Source organism: Sus scrofa, unplaced genomic scaffold, assembly GCF_000003025.6.
Source record: "Sus scrofa isolate TJ Tabasco breed Duroc unplaced genomic scaffold, Sscrofa11.1 Contig641, whole genome shotgun sequence".
In the NCBI taxonomy this organism is placed as follows: Eukaryota; Metazoa; Chordata; class Mammalia; order Artiodactyla; family Suidae; genus Sus; species Sus scrofa.
Window position 1 is genome coordinate 5232 of NW_018085275.1, and position 21230 is coordinate 26461.

General features: G+C 39.1%; 1 protein-coding gene across 1 annotated transcript; it reads left to right on the forward strand.

The window, feature by feature from the left end:
• Positions 1–3404: 3404 nt before the first annotated feature.
• LOC396791 (putative gustatory receptor clone PTE01) lies at positions 3405–7866 on the forward strand. The gene is given in 8 exon segments (XM_003480783.2): positions 3405–3446; positions 3448–3934; positions 3937–3963; positions 3966–4015; positions 4017–4070; positions 4208–4277; positions 5669–5764; positions 7736–7866. Coding segments are annotated over 8 exon segments (957 nt in total).
• Positions 7867–21230: the final 13364 nt, after the last annotated feature.

A 21230-nucleotide genomic window follows, 5' to 3' on the forward strand; every position in this document is an offset into this window, starting at 1 on the left:
TTAGCTTGATGCAAGAGGATGCATACTGACCTGGCTCTGGGACCACCCCTCACACCGAGCTCCCCAAATGTAAATAAAGGGTTTATGACCAGGAAAACAAGACCACCACTAAGTTTATGAAACACACTCACAATCACTAATCTCAGGAAATGAAAGTCAAAACTCCAGTCAAATATCACCTCTCATCTGTTAGGATGGTTATTGTCAAGAAAACTAATGACAATAACTGTTCTGGAGGATACAGAGGTAAGGAAATCCTTTTACTTAGTTGATGGAAATGAAGATTGGTACAGCCATCACCAAAAACAGAATGGAGGTTGCTAAAAATTAAAATGGCTACTAATTAAAATAGATTTCCTGTGTGATCCAACAACCCTAACTCCCAATGTATGTCCAAAGGAAATGAAATCTGTACCTGAAAGAAATATCTTCACTCCCATTTTCATTGCAATATTATTCATAATAGTGACAATATGGAAACATCCCAAGTGTCTGGTGACAGATGAGTGCATAAAGAAGATGTTGTGTGCATATATGGACAATGGATTATTATTCAGTCATAAAAGAAAGAGATACTGCCATCTGTGACAATATAGATGGGATTGCAGTTTGTTATGCTTATTGAAATACACTAGACACAGAAATAATATATGATCTCACTTATGTATGGAATCTAAGAAAATCAACTTTAGAGAACCACAGATTAGAACTGTAGTTGTAAAGGAAAAGGGGTAGAAGTAGAGGGGAGGTTTTGTTTAAATGGTACAAACTTGCAGATATAAAATGAGTAAGTTCTGATAATCTGATATACAGCATGGTGACAATAGTTAATGATTCTGTATTCTATTCTTGAAATCTGCTGAGAGAGATCTGATTGTGTTTCCACCAAACACATAAACATAAATAGTAACTATGTGAGCTGATGGATGTGTTAATTAGCTTGATTATAAGAATCATTCACAATGTCTATGTGCATTAAATCATCATTTCATACATGTTAAAAATTTTTCAGAGTTCCCGTCGAGTTCAGTGGTTAACGAATCTGACTAGGAACCATGAAGTTGCGGGTTCGATCCCTGGCCTCGCTCAATGGGTTAAGGATCCGGCATTGCCGTGAGCTGTGGTGTAGGTTGCAGACTCGGTTCAGATCCCAAGTTGCTGTGGCTTTGGCATAGGCTGGCGGCTACAGCTCCGATTTGACCCTTACGCTGGGACCTCTGTGTGCTGCGGGAGTGGCCCTAGAAAAGGAAAAAGGACAATAAAAAGAAATTTCATGTAGTACAACACAAATATGTGATTTTGTCAGTCATATTTCAATAAACTGGAAAATAACCCAAAAATAATGAAGTAGTATTATCAGGCCACTACAGAATAGAGTCTAAAAAATATAGAGTGGTCTCTCACGCTAGATATTTTTACTGAGATTGCACTGGGTTGAGACAAACTCATATAAAATAAAATATTTCAACGGTGTTTCTTAAAATTTATTATTGTTTAGTCATTGACAGAACTTCTAGAGTTCCCATTGTGGATCAGCAGGTTAAGAACCCAACTAGTATCCATGAAGATGCAGATTCGATCCCTGGCCTCACTCAGTGAGTTAAGGATCTGGGGTTGCCACAGGCTGAGGCATAGGTTTTGCTGTGGTGGCCATGGCTGTGATTTGACCCCTAGCCTGGGAACTTCCGTATTCTGAGGGTGTGACTATAAAAAGAAAAAGAAAAAAAAGAAATCCTGTATATTAACACCATTTTGGTAGTCATCAATGCTATATGAGTATAGGCATACTTATCAAAATTTGAACTCCAGCAAAGCCAAAGATATGAAGTATATACTAAATGACTTTTTAGAATCTCTCAGATGCCTCGTTAGCACAGTAGGTAGCACGTCAATCTCATAAATGACACCCCTCGTATTTGAGTAATTTATTTTTAGGGAGGGAATAGAGAAAATCCAAGAAAGATAAAACTCATGAAGATAATTATCGTATAAAAATATTTTCTAGAGTTCCCTGGTGGCTCAGTGAACTAAGGATCCAGTGTTGTCTCTGCCATAGCATAGGTTCAATCCATGAGCTAAGAATTTTTGTGTCCTGTGGGCGTGGCCAAAAAATGTTTTCTTATTATGGACATTAACTTTTAATTTAGAATACAGCTTACATGGTGTTTTTTTTTTTTTTAATTATCTGCACCTGCAGTATGTGGAAGTTCCTGGGCCAGGGATTCACCCTGCATCATAGAAGCAACCCAAGCCTCTCCAATGAAAAAGCCTGACCCTTAACCCATGGTGCCACAAGGGAGCTACACAATATTGCGTTTTGTAGAGTATTTCCTTTATAGCTAAAGGAAATTTATGGAATTGTATTTAGAATAATATATTTTATATAACTATGTCTTAATATCTAAGGAATTATATATTTTTGTTAGAAAAGAAAGGGAATCTATAATTCTATGTATTTTCTTTTTTTTTTTTTTTTTTAGTCTTTTTAGGGCCAGATTAGTGGCATATAGAAATTCCCAGGTTAGAGGTCGAATTGGAGCTGCAGCTTCTGGGCTAGGCCACAGCCACAGCAACACCAGATCTAGGCCATGTCTGCAACCTCTACCACAGCTCACCACAACACTGGATCCTAAACCCACTGAGTGAGGCCAGGGGTCAAACCCACATCCTCATGGCTACTACTCAGATTCATTACTGCTGAGCCACAATGGGAACTCCTCATTCTGTATTTTTTCTAAAGAGTAGGCTATATTTTACTGAGATCTTGGCTCTATTTTGTCTCTCTCTGTCTCTCTCTTATTTTTATTTATTTATTTTTTTATTTTATTGTTTTGTTTTGTTTTTTTTTTGTAGCTGCACATCCGGCATGTGGAAGTTCCTCGGCCAGAACAACCCAAAACCACTACAGTGAAAACCCTGGTTCCTTAGCCTGCTACACCACAGGAGAACTCTGATCATGGCTCTGTTATCTCTAACACTCTTGCTTGTCTTTATCTTTCATTCCAGTTTCTATAAGATAAGTGTGTGTAGAATGAGGTGACTAAACAGAAACCAGTGAGGGTAAAGTTCAAGCAGATAGAATTTGTCATACTGGGGAATATTATTGAAGGTACTGAACTGTATGACAATACAAATGAATTGCTTATATCCCCAAAATGTACACAGTGCTGCATGACATCTACTTATTTAATTTTTTCCAATCCTCTTTTCCCAAAAGCATCCAAGCCTCATGGAACAGCAAAATCTAACAAGTGTCTCGGAATTCTTCCTCCTGGGACTCTCAGATGAGCCAGAACTGCAGCCCCTCCTCCTTGGGCTGTTCCTGTCCATGTACCTGGATTACCATGTCGGGGAACCTGCTCATCATCCTGGCTGTCACCTCTGACTCCCACCTCCACACCCCCATGTACTTCTTCCTCTGCAACCTGTCCTTGGCTGACATAGGTTTTTGTCTCTGCCACTGTCCCCAAGATGGTTGCGAACATCCAAACTCAGAGCAGAGTCATATCCTATGCAGACTGCCTGACACAGATGTCTATTTTCATCCTTTATGGATGTTTGGATAGTCTCCTCCCGACTGTGATGGCCTATGACAGGTTTGTGTCCATCGGTCACCCCCTGCACTACCCTGTCAGCATGAACACACACCTCTGCTGCTTCTTGGTTTTGACATCTTTTTGGGTCAGCCTTTTGGACTCCCATGTTCACCATTGGATTGTGATAAGACTTACCTGTTTCAAGGATGTGGAAATTACTAATTTCTTCTGCAACCCTTCTCAACTCCTCAATCTTGCCTGTTCTGACATTTTCACAAATAACATTATCGTATATTTTGCTGGTGGCATTTTTGGCTTTATCCCTATATCAGGAATCTTTTTCTCTTACTGTAAAATTCTTTCCTCCATTCTGAGAGTGCCTTAATTAGGTCAGAAGTATAGGCCTTCTCCACCTGTGGCCCTCAGCTGGAGTTATTTGCTTATTTTATGGAACAGGCCTTGGGGTTTACCTCAGCTCAGCCATCTCTCCATTCTCCCAGGAAGAATGAAGTGGCCTCAGTGATGTACACTGTGGTCACCACCATGCTGAACCCCTTCATCTACAGTCTGAGGAACAGAAACATCAAAAGGACCATGGGGAGGTTGCTCAGCCAAACAATCTAATCTCAGTACCTGTGTACATTATGTGAGTCCACTATTTTTGGTGTTAGGGCTGTTTTGGTATAGATTCAAGCCACATCATTCCTCAGAGTGTCCTGGCCATTATCCCCTTGATAGGAGGTGTGATTGTTGCTGTAGTGATCAGATCCTGCCCTGGATGTTGGTGGGGGCTCCTCTTTGCCCTTTGACTGTCACTGCCCTGTTGGGGGTGAAGTCTGCTCCCCAGTTGTAGGAGTAGAAGCCCTGAGGGTCAGGTTCAATAAGGTTCCATTGATCTGAAGTGTGTACTTTGTTCCCAAGCCAGTGAGGTCTCTGTGTGGTCACAGCAAATCTCTGCACCACCCAAGCAGGCATCCTTTGTTCTTCCCAGAAGTAGGCCATGTTTGCATCCCTTTCTCCATTGTGTTTATCACAGACCTAGTGTTAACCTGGCACTGTGGGCCAGGGCTTGTGGCTGGAGGGATTAAGGTGGTTGTGCTGCTGCCTGAGACCAGAAATTCCTCTATACTAGATGTCAACTTAAACATAGAGCTCTCCCAGGGCCTGTCTACCCCAGATCCTGCTCCAAACTGCATTGTGAGGTTGATAGGACTGGAAACCACTGTAATCCTCCCTCACACTTTCCACTAAGGAGGACATAGAGGTATGATTCTGTGATGTCACCCACCATACGTTGTGGCTGTTGCTGGACCCCTCTGTACCTGCCTCCATTGTGGGAATGTTAACAATGGGCTTCAGTGTCAGTTCCACCTCTGGTGTGTGTGTGCTCACAAAGCCCACCACTGTGTCAGAGCTGTGACCCCTGTGAAAACCTGGCAATGAGATTTTTATGGGGAAACTGTGCCTCATCCTGTGCTCACTAATAATGATGGCCTGGACCACACCCCAGTCCCTTTGGACTGTCTCCACACACCTAGATTTAGTCCTCTCCCAGGGTCTGTCCACTGAAGCCTGAGTTTCAGTGCCTAGATGCGTCATGTACCAGTGAGGCAGAATAATAACTCAGGCAGTCAGGGTAGGAGCATGGGCTTTGATGCATTCTTTGATATGGCCATTGATCAACATTTGTGACTTAAGGGCTCCAGGGAGAAACATCCCCACAGGTCTTGTTTACTATAGGGAGTGTACCTACACCCAGGTGGGCATCAATCCCTAACCCCTATGACTCAGCTTACAGGAAGAAAAGGGCAAAGAAACCATGAGACTTGCTGGAAATTTCCACCACTAAGACCCCTATTGGACAAAGACTGATACATGTAACTGGGCAAGGCCAGTGGGAGAAAACCACATCTTTCTCGACCCCACATTGGTCCCCCCCCCCATTTTTAAGAGATAAAAACCCCTATAGGACAATAGAGACCAGGGGCTCTTCTCTCTGCTCCCAGCAGCCCTGGGAGCTATTTGCTTTCCTGTAATAAAAACTTTGCATGTTTGCTGCCTGTGTGTTCACAGAGTTCATTCTTTGACTGCGTGAACAAGAACCCTGATTCCAATAACATCTTTCTGGACAGTTGATGAAACTTGTCCTCTGTCCACTGTTGCTGAAGAGAAATACAGAGACAGAATTTTTAGTGAAGGAGGAAAATACAGTTGTATTGCTTTGCCAGGTAAGGGGGGGCCACAGTGAAGCAGAGTAATGAATAATGATTTAGGTAATTAGTGTAGAAACATGGGCTTTGATACATTCCCTGATTAATGTCCATGCTTTAAGATTTGTAAAAACATGAGTTCCCATCCTTGCACAGCAGAATGAATCCAACTAGGAACCATGAGGTTGTGGGTTCAATCCCTGGCCTCACTCAGTGGATTAAGGATCCAGCATTGCCATGAGCTGTGGTGTAGGTCACAGATGTGGCTTGGATATGGCATTACTGTGGCTGTGGCAGTGGACAAAAGCTGTATTTCTGATTGGACCCCTAGCCTGGAAACCTCTATATGCCATGGGTGCAGCCCTAAAAAGCCCAAAAAAAATTGTGAAAACAAATCTAGACCAACAGGCCTTGCTTGTTGGAAGATTGACTATTGAAAGAACATTTTTTTTATGTCAAGGTGGGAATTAACCCCTGACCTACGCATTTGACTGTTAGCAAAAGAGTGTAAAGAGTGGTGACTCCCAATCTAGGGGAAAGAAGTACAAAGTACCCATAAAACTTATGGGGCCTATCCATCTCTAAAACTCCTATTTGATAAGGCCTAATACAGATGACTGGACAAGGCCAACGAGAAAAAAGAATGATGCCTGGACCCCACATTGGTACCTCCTTCCTTAAGAAATAAAAACTTCCATAGAACAACAGGAAGGGGAAACACTTTCTTCCCTTCCCAGCATCGGGGATGGGAGCTATCTGCTCTTCTGTAATAAAATCTTTGCTTGCTGCTTGTGTGAGTGTGTTTGCGAAGTTCATTCTTTGGCTCTGTGAACAAGAACCCAGAGAGCAGGAACAACAGCAGACTAATGCCTTAAAGACTGTGCCCCCCTTGGGAGAGATTAGGAAGTGGTTTTATAGTTTGGGTAGTAGAAAATAGGACCTTAGATAAGGATCCAGGTAGAGGCAAGCTTGCATTGTTTCTCAAAGCTGGTGTTTAATGGCCCCATGTCTGGTTCTCACGGTCCTCTTTCCTCATCAAATAGTTCTTCAATTTTGGGGGGGTTTAGGTCTACAGAAATTCTCAAAAATATTGCTATGTATATTCCTCAAGGAGGAACCAGGACCTTGCCCCAAGGCTGCACTATTTTCTCTTGACTGCTCCTCCCTGTTTTCTGCATCCCCTCCCTTCCCTGCTTAGCAACTGCCCCATGAAACTCAGGGAAGGTCATGGAGGCTGAAACTTATTCCCTAGAAACAAGAATTGGAGGACACAGAAAGGCTTGTGTGCCCAGGAGTCCCACAGGGCCCTGCTAAGTTACACCACAAGGCATGCATTTGGGGCTGGGAAGTGCTGTGACATGGCAGCTGTCATTGTCTGTCTCTCTCTGACCTGATTGGTGGCAAGCTAGACCTCACACACTCCTCAAGAGTAGAGTCCAGATCCCTCCTTCTCCACTATCTGTCCTTGCAGATGGTCCCAGGCAGCAGAGGGGGTTCTAGGGTGAAGGAATATTTCCTCTTTCACAGTACCCTCACCAGGAATGCTGGTCCCATCCTGGTGCCTTTATTTTCTTCCTCTGACCCAGTCATGTGGGATCTTTCTTGCAGCTCTGGTGGTATAAGACATCTACCAGTTTTCATTTGGGTTTCCACATAGAGATGTATTTTTGATGTGTTTTGCTAGGGTAGGGGCATGAGCTACACATCTTTCTCTTTGTCTCCTTGCCTTTTTGCTCAAGACCACTGGAGGTAGTGAGGGGTCTTACAGTATTGGAGGAGCAGGGTGTTGTCAGCTCATGGACATTTTCCTGATTGATGGGTGTTGAGATAACTGGGAATCAGGGTCATCAAAGACATAGCTTAGAATATTAGCTACAGTCTTTGAGAACTGAAGATCTTTGACTTTGTTGAATGGCTGAATTATTATTACTGTTTTCTTCTTTCTCTGTATTTTTTTTCACATCTCTGATTAAATTGGTCTTTGACCAGGGGATCCACTTGACCACTTGACACTGTATGACCAGAGCAGTAGAGTGGAGTCTGCAGAAGTACTCAGTGTGATAGGATGGAACAGGAAAATTACACAGGTAGTTGTAGATGTCCCAAAAGGGGACCATTGATAGAGATGGAAAACTAGGGAATGTGAGAGATCACTGTAAGTTAATAATCACACAAGAAAGTCAGCAGAATGAAGCAGGCTTACCACAAATAAAAGCAGGAGATATGCCTCAGGTCATTATCCTTAGGACCAAGAGCAGGAATTTCAGGACCACACTTCTGCTAATTGGAATAAGCACCTTGACAGTACTAGTTTGACTAGTAAGCTCAAATTCTCTCTTACTGGATATGAAGGAGGAGCTACTATTTGAAGAAAGAGGAAGAGGAGGTCTTTCCCCACTCTCCACTCCCTTTGAATTATAAAAATGTAGCCCACCTAATCTTCAGGGCAAAGCCTCCTTGCCAGCCTCTTTGCATCTTTCATAAGCATGTAAATAAATAAATCTATTTCTTGCCTATTACTTTGTCTCTTTCTGAATTCCTTCTGGGCTGAGACACAAAAAACTTGAACCTCTGTAAGTCTAGACACCAGGTGAGTGATTCTCATTTAAAAAACTTGGATTCAATTCCAAGCTGGGTTTAGACCGGGTTCAAGTCCCACTCTGTGTTATGGCTGTGTTTAAGTCATATGTGTTGTCAGTTTCAAGTGGAGAGGAAGGACTACCTATTTGCTATCCTGTCTCCAGGGAATTTGTGTGGAGAACATGGATAGTGGTTAGGTGAATTTGGGACTAAGTTGAAAAGCAGATGCACTTGACTTGAGACTCCAAGTGCTTGGAGCACAAAGTTCTTATAGCAGATGAGACCTGTGTGGTGGGCAGTATGTGAGATACTCTTTTGGATCCCAACTCCTGGTTTTCATGCCTTGTATATTTTCCTGTCATTAAGTGTGAGCTGGATATGGTGACTCCCTTCCAGCAATGAGGATCTGGAAGAAATATTGGGAAGTCACTTCAGGGAAGAGAGTGAAAAGAAACCTGGCTTTATTCTTGCTGCCTCTCTCTCACTCTCTTGATTGCTCACAATGATGGAACCCCAACTGCCTCACCAGGAGTCCCATGTGTCAGTAGCTGAGGGAGAGCTTACCAGCAGCCTTGTAAGTGACATTGGAAGTGGACCTGAAACCAGTTTCTGTACATTGGCACCTGTTAAGTCTCAGAGATAAAAGCATTGGGTGAAGCAGAAAGAATATCTTCATTGCTTTGCCAGGAAAATGAGGTCATGACAGGCTAAGGACCTCGAAACTGTGTCCTCCCTTGAGAGGGCAAAGTAAGAGGTTTTATAGATTTCACTCAAAAAAAAAAAAAAAAAAACAAAAAACAGGACTCTTGACAAGGATATAAGGATTAGAGTGCCTGCATTCTTCTCCCTACAGAGATCATTTCAAAGTCATCAAGGCTGGAGTCAGTTGGTCTGTTGATTTCTGATGGTCTTTGGGTTTATTGCACCTTGACCTTCTTTCTGTAGTAGAGAAAAGTTAGAAAGAGTTGAATACAGGTTTGAAGCCAGTCATTCTAGGCAGACTGATTCCAGACACAGAGCATCAGGGTGTTAGAATTTTCATAAGATTGTTGTAAGAAGAAACTGACATAAATAATAATATAATGTAAATATAAAATATATAATATAAAATTAACATTCAATAATTATAATATTTTATAGTTTGTATCTTTACATTTAAACATATGTTAAATATGTATTTAAACCTATAACTTGAATAAGATGTTTTGTTCCTTTACATAATAAGAAAATTATACACACACACAGTGGAATATTATTCAGGCTATAAAAAGAAGTAAGTCCTGCCATCTGTGACAGCATGGCTGTATCTGGAGGACCTTATGCTAATTGAAATATATCAGACACAGAAGGACAAAAATGTATGATCTCACTAGTGTGTGGAATCTAAGAAAATCAAACTCGTAGAACCAGAGAATAGTACTGAAGTTGTGAGGAAGGGGTAAGGGCTGGGGGAGTATGGACATTAAAATGTCAAGCTGGTCCAAAGGTACAGACTTTCAGTTATAAGATGAATACACTTTGAGGATCTAATGTACAGCATGGTGACTATAGTTAATAATATTTTACTGTATATTAAAAATATGAGAGGAGATCTGCTTAATTGTTCTCACCATGTAGTAGTGACTATGTGAGGTGACAGATATATTAATTACCTTGATTGTGGTAATTATTCACACTGTTTATGTGTATTAAATCATCACATTGTACACTTGGAAAAACTTCATGTTTTACAACTTAAATATATGCAATTTTACCAATCACATTTCAATAAACTGAAAAAAAAGGAAAACCAAGGAAACATTATTATCAGACTAGTATAGGATAAGAGTCCAAAAACCAAAGCCTCACACCAGATATTTCACTAGGATTATATGGAATCAATGCAAATTATGCTGTACAAAATGGAAGACATCAAAAGTTTTTCTTGAATTTATTTTTAATTTATTTTCTTTTTTACAGCCACACCTGTGGCATATGGAAGTTCTCAAGCAAGTGGGTGAATTGGAGCTACAATTGTGACCTATGCCACAGCCATAGCAACACCAGATCTGAGCCACATCTGTGACCTACACTGAAGCTTGCTGCAAAGTGAGATCCTTAATCCACTGAGTGAGGCCAGTGACGGAACCCACTTCTTCACAACATCAGGTCCTTAACTCACTGAGCCATCATAGAGTTCCATGAATTTCATTGTTTAATCATGGACATATGCTCTGTACACTAAGGCATTCTTAGTCATCAATGCTGTATGATTTTATGTACTTAACCTAACCCTATTTACCCAAATTGGACATATCCCAAAGCCAAAGATCTGAAGATAATAAATACCTTTAAAAGAAAACTGATATTTGAGTAATCACTTATTATATGAAGAACAGAAGACAGATAAAGAATGATAAAACTCATGAATATGATTATCATATAAAATATTTTCTGATTATGAACATTTAAATTTAATTTTTTTTAATTTTCCCACTGTACAGCAAGGGGATCAAGTTATCCTTACATATATACATTACAATTACATTTTTCCCCCACCCTTTGTTCTGTTGCAACATGAGTGTCTAGACAAAGTTCTCAATGCTACTCAGCAGGATCTCCTTGTAAATCTATTCTAAATTGTGTCTGATAAGCCCAAGCTCCCAATCCCTCCCACTCCCTCCCCCTCCCATCAGGCAGCCACCAGATGATACACATCTCTGCCTCTTATAGTGTATTTATAAAATTTTAAGTGAAGGCAAAATCTAGTGTCGTATTTGAGTAAAGTATGACTTATTTTTTTAAATTCAATTTTTTCCTAAAGGAAGAAAGGTATTTCTTATTCTATACTTTTTTCTAAAGATGTAGGTTGTATTTACTGTGATGGTAGATTTATAGCTCTAATATTCTTGGTCTTGTTACTGACTTTCTATAAAATTGAGTTTCTATAAAGTCAGTGTGCATAGAAAGAGATAAAAAAAAACAGTAAGGAAACATCTAAACCAATAGAATGTGTCACAATGAGAAATACTGCTGAAAATATAAAGGTATATGACCTTGCAAAGGAATTGCTTGCATCCAGATTATGCACTATGTGCCAGCGCTATGTACCCATTTGTTTATTTCTTTTTTCCAACCCTCTTTTCTTAAAATAAACTTATTATAGTTGATTTACAATATTCTGTCAATGTCTGCTGTACAGAAAACTGATCAGTTTTACATATATATATGCACATGTATTCTTTTTTCATAATATTTTCCATCATGTTCCATCACAAGTGATTCGATATTTCCCTGAGCTATACAATAAGATCTCATTGCTTATCCATCCCAAATGCAATAGCTCCCATCTACTATTTCCTCTTTGTTTTTTAAATGGTACCCAATGTTTTTTAAATGGTACCCAAGACATAGACCTGGAAATCTAACAAGTGCCTCAGAATTTTTCCTCATGGGACTCTCAGAGGATCCAGACCTGCAGCCCTTCCTCGTTGTCCTGTTCTTGTCCATGTACCTGGTCACCATGTTGGGGAACCTGCTCATCATCCTGGCTCTCACCTCTGACTTCCACCTCCACACCCCCATGTACTTCTTCCTCTCCATCCTGTCCTTGGCTGACATGGGCTTCATCTCCACCACTGTCCCCAAGATGATTGTGAACATCCAAACTCACAGCAGTGTCATCTCCTATGCAGGCTGCCTGACACAGATGTCTACTTTCATCCTTTTGGGATGTACTCTTCTGACAGCAATGGCCTATGACAGGTTTGTGTCCATCTGTCACACACTGCGCTGCCCTGTCATCATGAACCCACCCCTCTGTTTCATCTTAGTTTTGGTTCCTTTTTTGGTCAGCTTTTTGGACTCCATGGTACACAATTGGATAATCTAGAGTTTATCATTGGTGGCCAAAGCATCCTAGAAGATGAATAGCACTTTTTATATATATTTAAGATGTACATCTTTTCCACAGCTTTCGTGTATTTAACATAGTAATTGCTATTTATTTATTGTATGTATGCAGGTTGTGTGTAAGGATACATGTCACCCTTTCTTAGCCTTGGCTTTTTTATTGAAATTATCTGGGAAGCATGAAAATACTGACAACTGTGTATTACCACCAGAAATTCTGATGTAACTGGACTTGGATATGCCCTGAGCATGAGAATTTTTTATTGAATGAAATACTCTTTAAACTCTGTAGTGCTTTACAATTTTCCAAAAGTTTCCCATACATGATTTCATATAATCCCATAAATCTCTTCCCCCTTATCGCTATTTTGCCCTTCTCCCTCCACTTTCCCTACTGGTAACCACTAGTTTGTTCTCTATATCTATTATTCTGCTGCTTATGTTTTTTACTCACTATTTTTTGGTATTTTTTTTAGCTTACATACATGAGTGATACCATGTGGTACTTGTATTTCTTTAACTTATTTCACTTAACATAATGAGCTCCAAGTCCACCCTTGTTGCTGCAAATGGTAAAATTTCATTCTTTCTTAAATTTTGTTTTTTATTAAAGTATAGTTTATTTACAATGTATTGCCAATTTCTGCTGTACAGCAAAGTGACCTAGTCATACATATATCTACATTCATTATATATTATCTTCCATCATGTTCTATCCTAAGATATTGGATATAGTTCCCTGTGCTATACAGTAGTGTCTCATTGCTTATCCATTTTAAAGATAATAGTTCACATCTACTAACCCCAAACTCCCATCCTCATTTTTGGGGATTTTTTTTTTATTTTACAGAATGAACATAACTACCTTGGTTTTCATATTCCATATCCTGTAAATACATCTTTATCATTAATCCTGGTATCTTATCCTCATACTTCCTATCAAATAACTGCAGCTTATTTTTTTTCAGGTTTTTTTTTGACAAGCCTATGACATGTTGAAATTCCAGAGTCAGGGATCAAATCTGCACCACAGCAGTGACAACGCCAGATCCTTCACTCGTTAAGCCACCAGGGAAATCCATAGCTGGAGTTCAGTAATTCATTTTTGCTATAGAATCATCATTTTAAATGCCTTAACACTGGTCTCTCCCTACTATATGCCACTTGTAAATACCTGTCATGTGCTCTCCCTTAAATATATATACCCTCTGCCACTTATCCACACACAGGTACATAATGTATTTTCCTCCATATCCAATTTGTGTTGGTATACATTAAAGTTTTCCTCATATTACTTAATGACAAACAGATCCCTGCATTTATCCACAGAGAAGTCTCTGAATCAAGAAGGCTGTTTGGATGGGACTTAGAATGTTTGGGGTTAGTAGACAAACTATTTCATTTAGAATGGATAAGAAATGAGGTCCTCTTGTACAGCGCAGTGAACCATATCCAAACTCTTGGGATAGACCATGATAGATGATAACATGAAGAATTTATTTATATATATATATATATATATATATGTGCATATATATATGCATATATGTGTATATGTATATGTTATAACTGGATCACTTTGCTGTAGAGCAGAAATTGACAAAACATTCTAAATCAACAATAATAAAATAATTAAAATTAAATTAAAATTAAAATTAAATATATTTAACAATAAAATAAAAATATCATCTTATTATTAATAATATTTAATTAAATTAACTTTTAGGAGTTCTTGTCTGGGCTCAGTGGAAACTAATCTGATTAGCATCCATGAGGACACAGGTTCAATCTATGGCCTCACTCAGGGGGTTAAGGATCTGGCAATACTGTGAGCTGTGGTGTAGTTGGCAGATGTGGCTTTTGGATCCCGCATTGCTGTGGCTGTGGCTGTGGTGTAGACCAGCATCTACAGCTCTGATTTGACCCCTAGCCTGGGAACCTCCATATACCACAGGGTGCAGCCCTAAACAGACAAAAGTAAATAAATATATAAATAAATAAAAATATGGTATGTAAATTTTTAAATTAATTTTTGTTTAAATAATAAAATTTAAATTTTATAAAAATATTAAATATTTATAATAAAATTTAATAAGTCAAATATTTATACAATAAATATTTATAAAATGAAATTTAATAATAAAATATGTTACTAAAATAAAAAAAATTTTAAAGGTTACATCACATACCATTCTCTCCACTAGGAAAAACAAAAGTCCAAACCATATTTTATTAGTCTTTAAGAGTTGAGGAGTTCCCGTCGTGGCTCAGTGGTTAAAGAATCTGACTAGGAACCATGACGTTGCAGGTTCGATTTCTGGCCTTGCTCAGTGGGTTAAAGATCTGATATTGCTGTGAGCAATGGTGTAGGTTGCAGATGTGGCTCAGATTTTGCACTGCTGTGGCTCTGGAGTAGGCCAGCGGGTACAGCTCCAATTCGACCACTTGCCTGGGAACCTCTATATGCTGCCAGTGTGGCCCTAAAAGACAAAAATTAAAATTAAAAAAAAAAAGAGTTGAGAACACAAAGAAATGTAATGAAAATGTATTCTGAAGTGTTTTGATTCTTCTCTAGTTAGTGGAAATCAGAAACACCAGGAACATTTGTTCAGTTTGTCCATGGAATGTCTGCAAATTGGCCTGATGTGGATAGAGGGGCTCTCCTATTATCTCAGAAACTAGCGGGGCTACACAAGACTGTTTCACCTGAAGCAGTAGAGTGGAATCTGAAGAAGTACTCAATGAAGAGGACGTTCTGCCCATTTTCTATGTTGTCTCCAGGGAATTTTTATTGAGAACATGCTGATGGAATGAATTTGGGAACATGCTGGAAAACAGATGGACAGAACCTAAATCTTGAAGTGTTTAGAGCAAAAGTCCTTTATGGGGATGATGCCTGTATGGTGAGCAGTATCTGAGATGCTTTCTCTCACCTTAACTCCTGGTTTTCATTCCATTAGACATTTTCTTCTCATTGAGCATGAGATGGAGATAGCAATTCATTTACAATAATGATAATGTGGAAGAAATGCTGGGAAGTCAATTATGGGTATAGAGTTAAAAAATACATATGGCTTGCTTCTTGGTTCTTCTTTCTTACTTTCTCTGTTGCTCAGGTTGATAGAACCCAAATTCACCAATACAACCCAAATTCCCCAGCAGGAGGCCTGTGTATATCAATGAGCTGAGTAAATTCTCCAGACAATAGCCCGTGAACATGTGAATCCTACCTACAGCTTTATGAAAGAGGTTAAGGTAAGCCTCTGCTAGTCAGTCTTTGATGTGACTGTAGTCATGACTGACCCTTTGCAACATTCTTCGAGGTCTTCTGAGTATTTAAGTAGGGCTTCACTTACCAGAAATAGGTAAACATCCATAGTTTCTAATATGCCAATAGAATTCAGTTAGAGCAAAAATGTAGAACTGAAGATGCATTCACCTTTGAAAAAAAAATCCCTGTAAATCTCCGTCATATCAAATGATGCCCACAGCCTATACTGAAGGAAGGGCTAAGGAAATGAAATGAAATGTTATCCCAAGAGACAGATGTTATATGAGAAAATGGAAAAAGTACCACAATCCTGGTAGAGAAGACCTGGTGCTGCATGGATTTCATGCTTAATACAATGGATGTAGAGATATCAAATCCACAAAATGAGTGATTATTTGAGAAAAAGTAATGTGTGAAAAAGAATATATATATACACACATTATATATATATACATATATATATACACACACATTATATATATATACACACACACAATTATATATATATATATTTTAAAAACTAGGTCACTTTGCTATACAGCAGAAACTGACAGAACACTGTAAATCAATTATAATAACAATGAAACTTTTAAAAAGGCATAAGTTTATGTTAAGTCCTGAAACTTGAATGTGAGAAGCAAGAAGTACAGGTGAACATTCTCTTGAGGAGAGGAAGGACCCAGAACCTTCCATGGATTTTCACTTTTCTCCTTTTCCTATTCCAACAATGTTAGCAAGTCTCCAGAGAATGGGACAACATGGACCAATTATCCAATAATAAACTTTGTGCACAGCTCTAAGGTCATAGCTTTGTAAATACTTGGCTGTTGCCATGAACCCATTAATTTGCCAGTTCTGCTAGTGTGTCTCCACACCTGTGTCTCCATCCTTTGTGGGCATCTGCATCAGCCGTTCCCAGCCTGATTCTGTCTTCCTGCCAGTCCTAAGGAGGAACCCTGAGACTTCATCATACACCAGGCAGGAGAGGGCAGTGAATCTGTACTCCTTGATCATGGTCCAGTGAATCTGTACTCCTTGGTCATGGTGAAGCCCATCCCAGTAAGTGCTGAGGGGAGAGAGTGATTAAAATAAGGAATGTTGGGATTGTTCCATTTTCCTCCAGAGGACAAGCATGATGGTTGGGATAAAAAAACAAGAGGGCACAAATATATAGAATTTTGGAGTAGAAACCCCTAAAGTTTATGTTCCTGATTCTGGTGGGAGTGTGAAAACTCTTCATTCAGACTTCTGCTTTCACTCTCACTGCTTCTAGCTCTAGTTGGACTCTCCCCCATCATAGCAGCAAAAGGATCTCCCTAAACTTCCTCCTAAGCTTTTCAAATGATTATAAAATCAGTGATGAAGATCAGGATGAAGAGGATGAAATTAATCATAACTTGTGTACTGTTATTAAGGGCTTCATAAGTGCAAGGTTTCATTGTACATATTTTTTGGAACTTTTTTTCGTTTCTTGTATTTTTAGGGCTGAACCTGTGGCATATGAAGGTTCCCAGGCTAGGTATCCAATTAGAGCTGCAGCTGCTAGTCTGCACCACAGACATAGTAAAGTGGGATTCAAGCCACGTCTGCGACATACACCACAGCTCACAGGCAATGCTGGATTCTTAATCCACTGAGCAAGGCCAAGGGTTGAACCCACACCCTCATGGATACTAGTCAGATTTGTTTCCACTGAGCCACAACAGGAAATACAGGAACTTTTTTTGTTTAATGGCTGCACCCAAGGCCATATAGGACCTCCCAGGTGGGAATGGAACCCTCCCCTCTGCAGAGACCTGAGCTGCTGTACTTGGATTCTTAACCCACTGTGCCACAGTGAAAACTCCTTATGTAACTTCTTTGCTTTCATCTGTGCAATGTCTTCTCAATTATAAGTGTGAATACATTTAAAAATTATTTTAGTAAGAGGAATGGAATACAGCTTTTAATGTAACATACCAGGTTATGAATCAGAAAGGGCCGAAGCCAGGCTTGAAGCCAGTCATTCTGGGCAGACTCAGTCCAGACACAGGGCATCTCGGCAGGCTTTCCCCTGCCACCCCGGATTCATGTCCATTCCAGGTCAGCCCTGGTTAGATTCTGCTCACTATGCCCTTCTCTTTGGAGTTTTCTGGAGGATCACAGTGGAAGGTAGCAGGTAGAACTTGCTGCATCAACTCTAGTAAGACTATCTGAGATCATAGGAATAATTGGCACATGATAACTCAGGGCAGATCTCTTTTTTGACCCCACTTCTGGACTTCACTTCTTCCTCCATACTTGTAATCAGCCTACTCAATCACGAAAGGCCACATAAAATCAGGGTCTTGGAGTCCATTTCTATTCAGGAAAATGAAATTAATTTAAAAAATATATACCTGAGATGAACCCATAGTTAGACCTCTGTAACTTTGCATAAAACTTTCAGAAAAATTTTTTAAAATGAAATTTAGTGAATGAGACTCAGGAAATAAGAACCTAATTTTGAACCCTACGTGCTCCACTTATTCTTAGAGTGTTATTGGGCAATTTCCTAGTACCTTGAGGCAGGATTGTCAACTGAGTTGATTCCTTGTTGTTACAAACCCAATGACATAGGACTAAACAAATAGTGGTAGCCCTGTATGCAATAACTGTGTCATGGAGGCATGAGAAATGGGCTAAAGAAATTTAAGATATTTTCTTACTAATAATGATAAGGCTAATTATCATGTCATTTGACAAATATCTATTAATCTGATGTTATGTTCCCCCACATGCCTGACAGTACATTTTATTTCTGTTTATACAATTACTTTCTTCATATATGAATAGAAGTGATTGAAGTTCATTTATTTCCGATTCCCAAGAGCTATACTCTGTTGGCACAGAAGAGGCACAAATAATAAAAAAATCCACAGTTACGGGTTGAATAAACCCTTCCATTTTGCATAGAAACAAAATGTGGGCAATGTGGCTTCCACACCCTGGACCACTCATGTCAATGTTTTCATCCTTTTTAGGAATGCCCATAGGCTATAGACAAAATAAAATAGTGCTTAATTGTATCTATGTTATAAAGTTTCCTTGGGATCTATTATTTCCCATTTAATAGCATTACCACATTTAATGACTGGAAACATTGCCATGATTTTCATAAGCCTGGGGAGAAAAGGAATCAGAAAATAAGGGTACTGCAAATCTTATTGCATGAGCTGAGACACATTTTAGGATTTTGTATCATTCCATGATCCAGTACCCTGAGACAGGAAAGGCTTTGACCTGTCTGCCCTATGATCCATAAAACATCATTAAATTTTTGAGATTCTATTTTATTTTTTTATTAAAATGTAGTTGATTTACAATGCTTCTTCAATTTCTGTTGTACAGCAAGTGACCCAATCAATACAGGTCCCTGTAAGACCCCATTGCCCATCCATTCTAAATCTAACAGTTTGAATCCAACAACCCCAAACTCCCCCTGCATCCCACTCCTTCCCTCCCTGTCAATCGCAAGTCTGTTCACCTTGGCCATGATCTGTTTCTGGTTTGTAAATGGGATCATTTGTGCCATATTTTAGATTCCACAAATAAGTGATATCATTAGTATTTGTCTTTTTCTTTCCTTTTTTTTTTTTTTTTTGTCTTTTTAGGGCCACGCCCATGGCATGTGGAGGTTCCCAGGCTAGGGGTCGAATCAAAGATTCAGCTGCTGGCCCACACTGCAGCCACAGCAATGCAGGATCCAAGCCACATCTGTGACCTACACCACAGTTCACAGCAATGCCAGATCCTTAACCCACTGAGCTAGGCCACGGATCAAACCTGCAACCTCATGGTTCCTAATTGGATTCATTTCTGCTATGCCATGACGGGAACTCCTATCTTTCTCTTTCTGACTTATTTCACTTGGTATAGAGATTCTCATACTAAATGAGATTGTATTTTATTAATACTCATGATATCCCAGTAATGACTGAAATTCTTTTTTTTTTCATTTTTTAATTGTTATTTCTCCAATACAATTTTTTTTCTACTGTACAGCATGGTGACCCAGTTACATATACATGTACATTCTATTTTTGCACATTATCATGCTCCCTCATAAGTGACCAGACATAGTTCCCAGTGCTTCACAGCAGGATCTCACCACTAATGCATTCCAAAGGCAATAGTCTGCATCTATTAACCTTAAGCTCCCAATCCACCCCACTACCTCCCCCTCCCCCTGGGCAACCACAGGTCTATTCTCCAAGTCCATGATTTTCTTTTCTGTGCAAAGCTTCATTTGTGCTATATATTAGATTCCAGATACAAGTGATATCATATGGTATTTGTCTTTCTCTTTCTGACTTACTTCACTCAGGAAGAGAGTCTCTAGTTCCATCCATGTTGCTGCAAATGGCATTATTTTGTTCTTTTTTATGGCTGAGTAGTACCCATTGTGTATATATACCACATCTTCTTAATTTTATCATCTGGTGATGGACATTTGGGTTGTCTCCATGTCTTGGCTATTGTGAATCATGCTGCAATGAACATGTGGCTGCATGTGTCTTTTTTAAGGAAAGTTTTGTCCAGATATATGCCCAAGAGTGGTATTGCTGGATCATATGGTAGTTCTATGTATAGATTTCTAAGATACCTCCATACTGTTCTCCATAGTGGTTGTACCAGCTTACTTTATTGAAATTAGCCATATATTTACATGCCCCAGACTTCCCTAACATATGGTATATGCTCTAGAGGTGAGTGCTACTCTATTTCCAAGGAGGAAGAGAAGTACTGGGAGGTTGAGAGATTTACATACACTCCACATACAGGGGCAAAATATCCAGGGCTCAAACCGTGATCCTCTTATTCCTGCACCAGCTCTCAGTTACATTCACTGAAGCTTAAGTGGTTCTATTCAAACCTACTTTGGTCCCAGATGTGAAATGAAGGTAGAGGTATTGATTCATCCTCTTTGTGTTCAGTGAGTGCACCTGTGAAATATGAAAACTAGACAGCAGTTTACAGGGGTCATAATGGTGTTAACTTGATGAATTATAGGGTCTTCTATGAATAGTCATGCATTTTGAAATCCAGTTTTGGAATCTAAGGTTGAAGAGATATCCTATGTGAGATGAAAATACATGCAGAGCTGCCACGGAATGATTATCACAAGACAGAGTTCAAGGATATTTTCAAAGTGATACCATAATAAAAGAGGATATATTTTTAGAAAATTATTTTTGTATTGAAAGAAATGTAGGTGATTAATATTAATAAAATTGAACACGCACCTATTAGAAATTGAGCCAAAATTTGTCACTGAGTATGTATAAATTCTCATTTGTATGATGCAGAAAGAGGTACAAGAATTTTCATAGAATGGCATAAGAAGAAATTTATATAAATAATAATAGAGTATAATATATGTAATGTAAAACAAATACTAATTTACTATAAGTAACATTTAATTGTATATTATTACTTATAAATTACATAAAATATATTTCAAATTTCAAAAAAATTATTTTTATTTTATTATTATTAAAGTTTAGTTGAAATGGAATACTACTCAGCCATAAAAAAGAATGACATAATGCCATTTGCAGCAACATGGATGGAACTAGAGAATCTCATCCTGAGTGAAATGAGCCAGAAAGACAAAGACAAATACCATATGATCTCACTTATAACTGGAATTAATATCCAGCACAAATGAACATCTCCTCAGAAAAGAAAATCATGGACTTGGAGAAAAGACTTGTGGCTGCC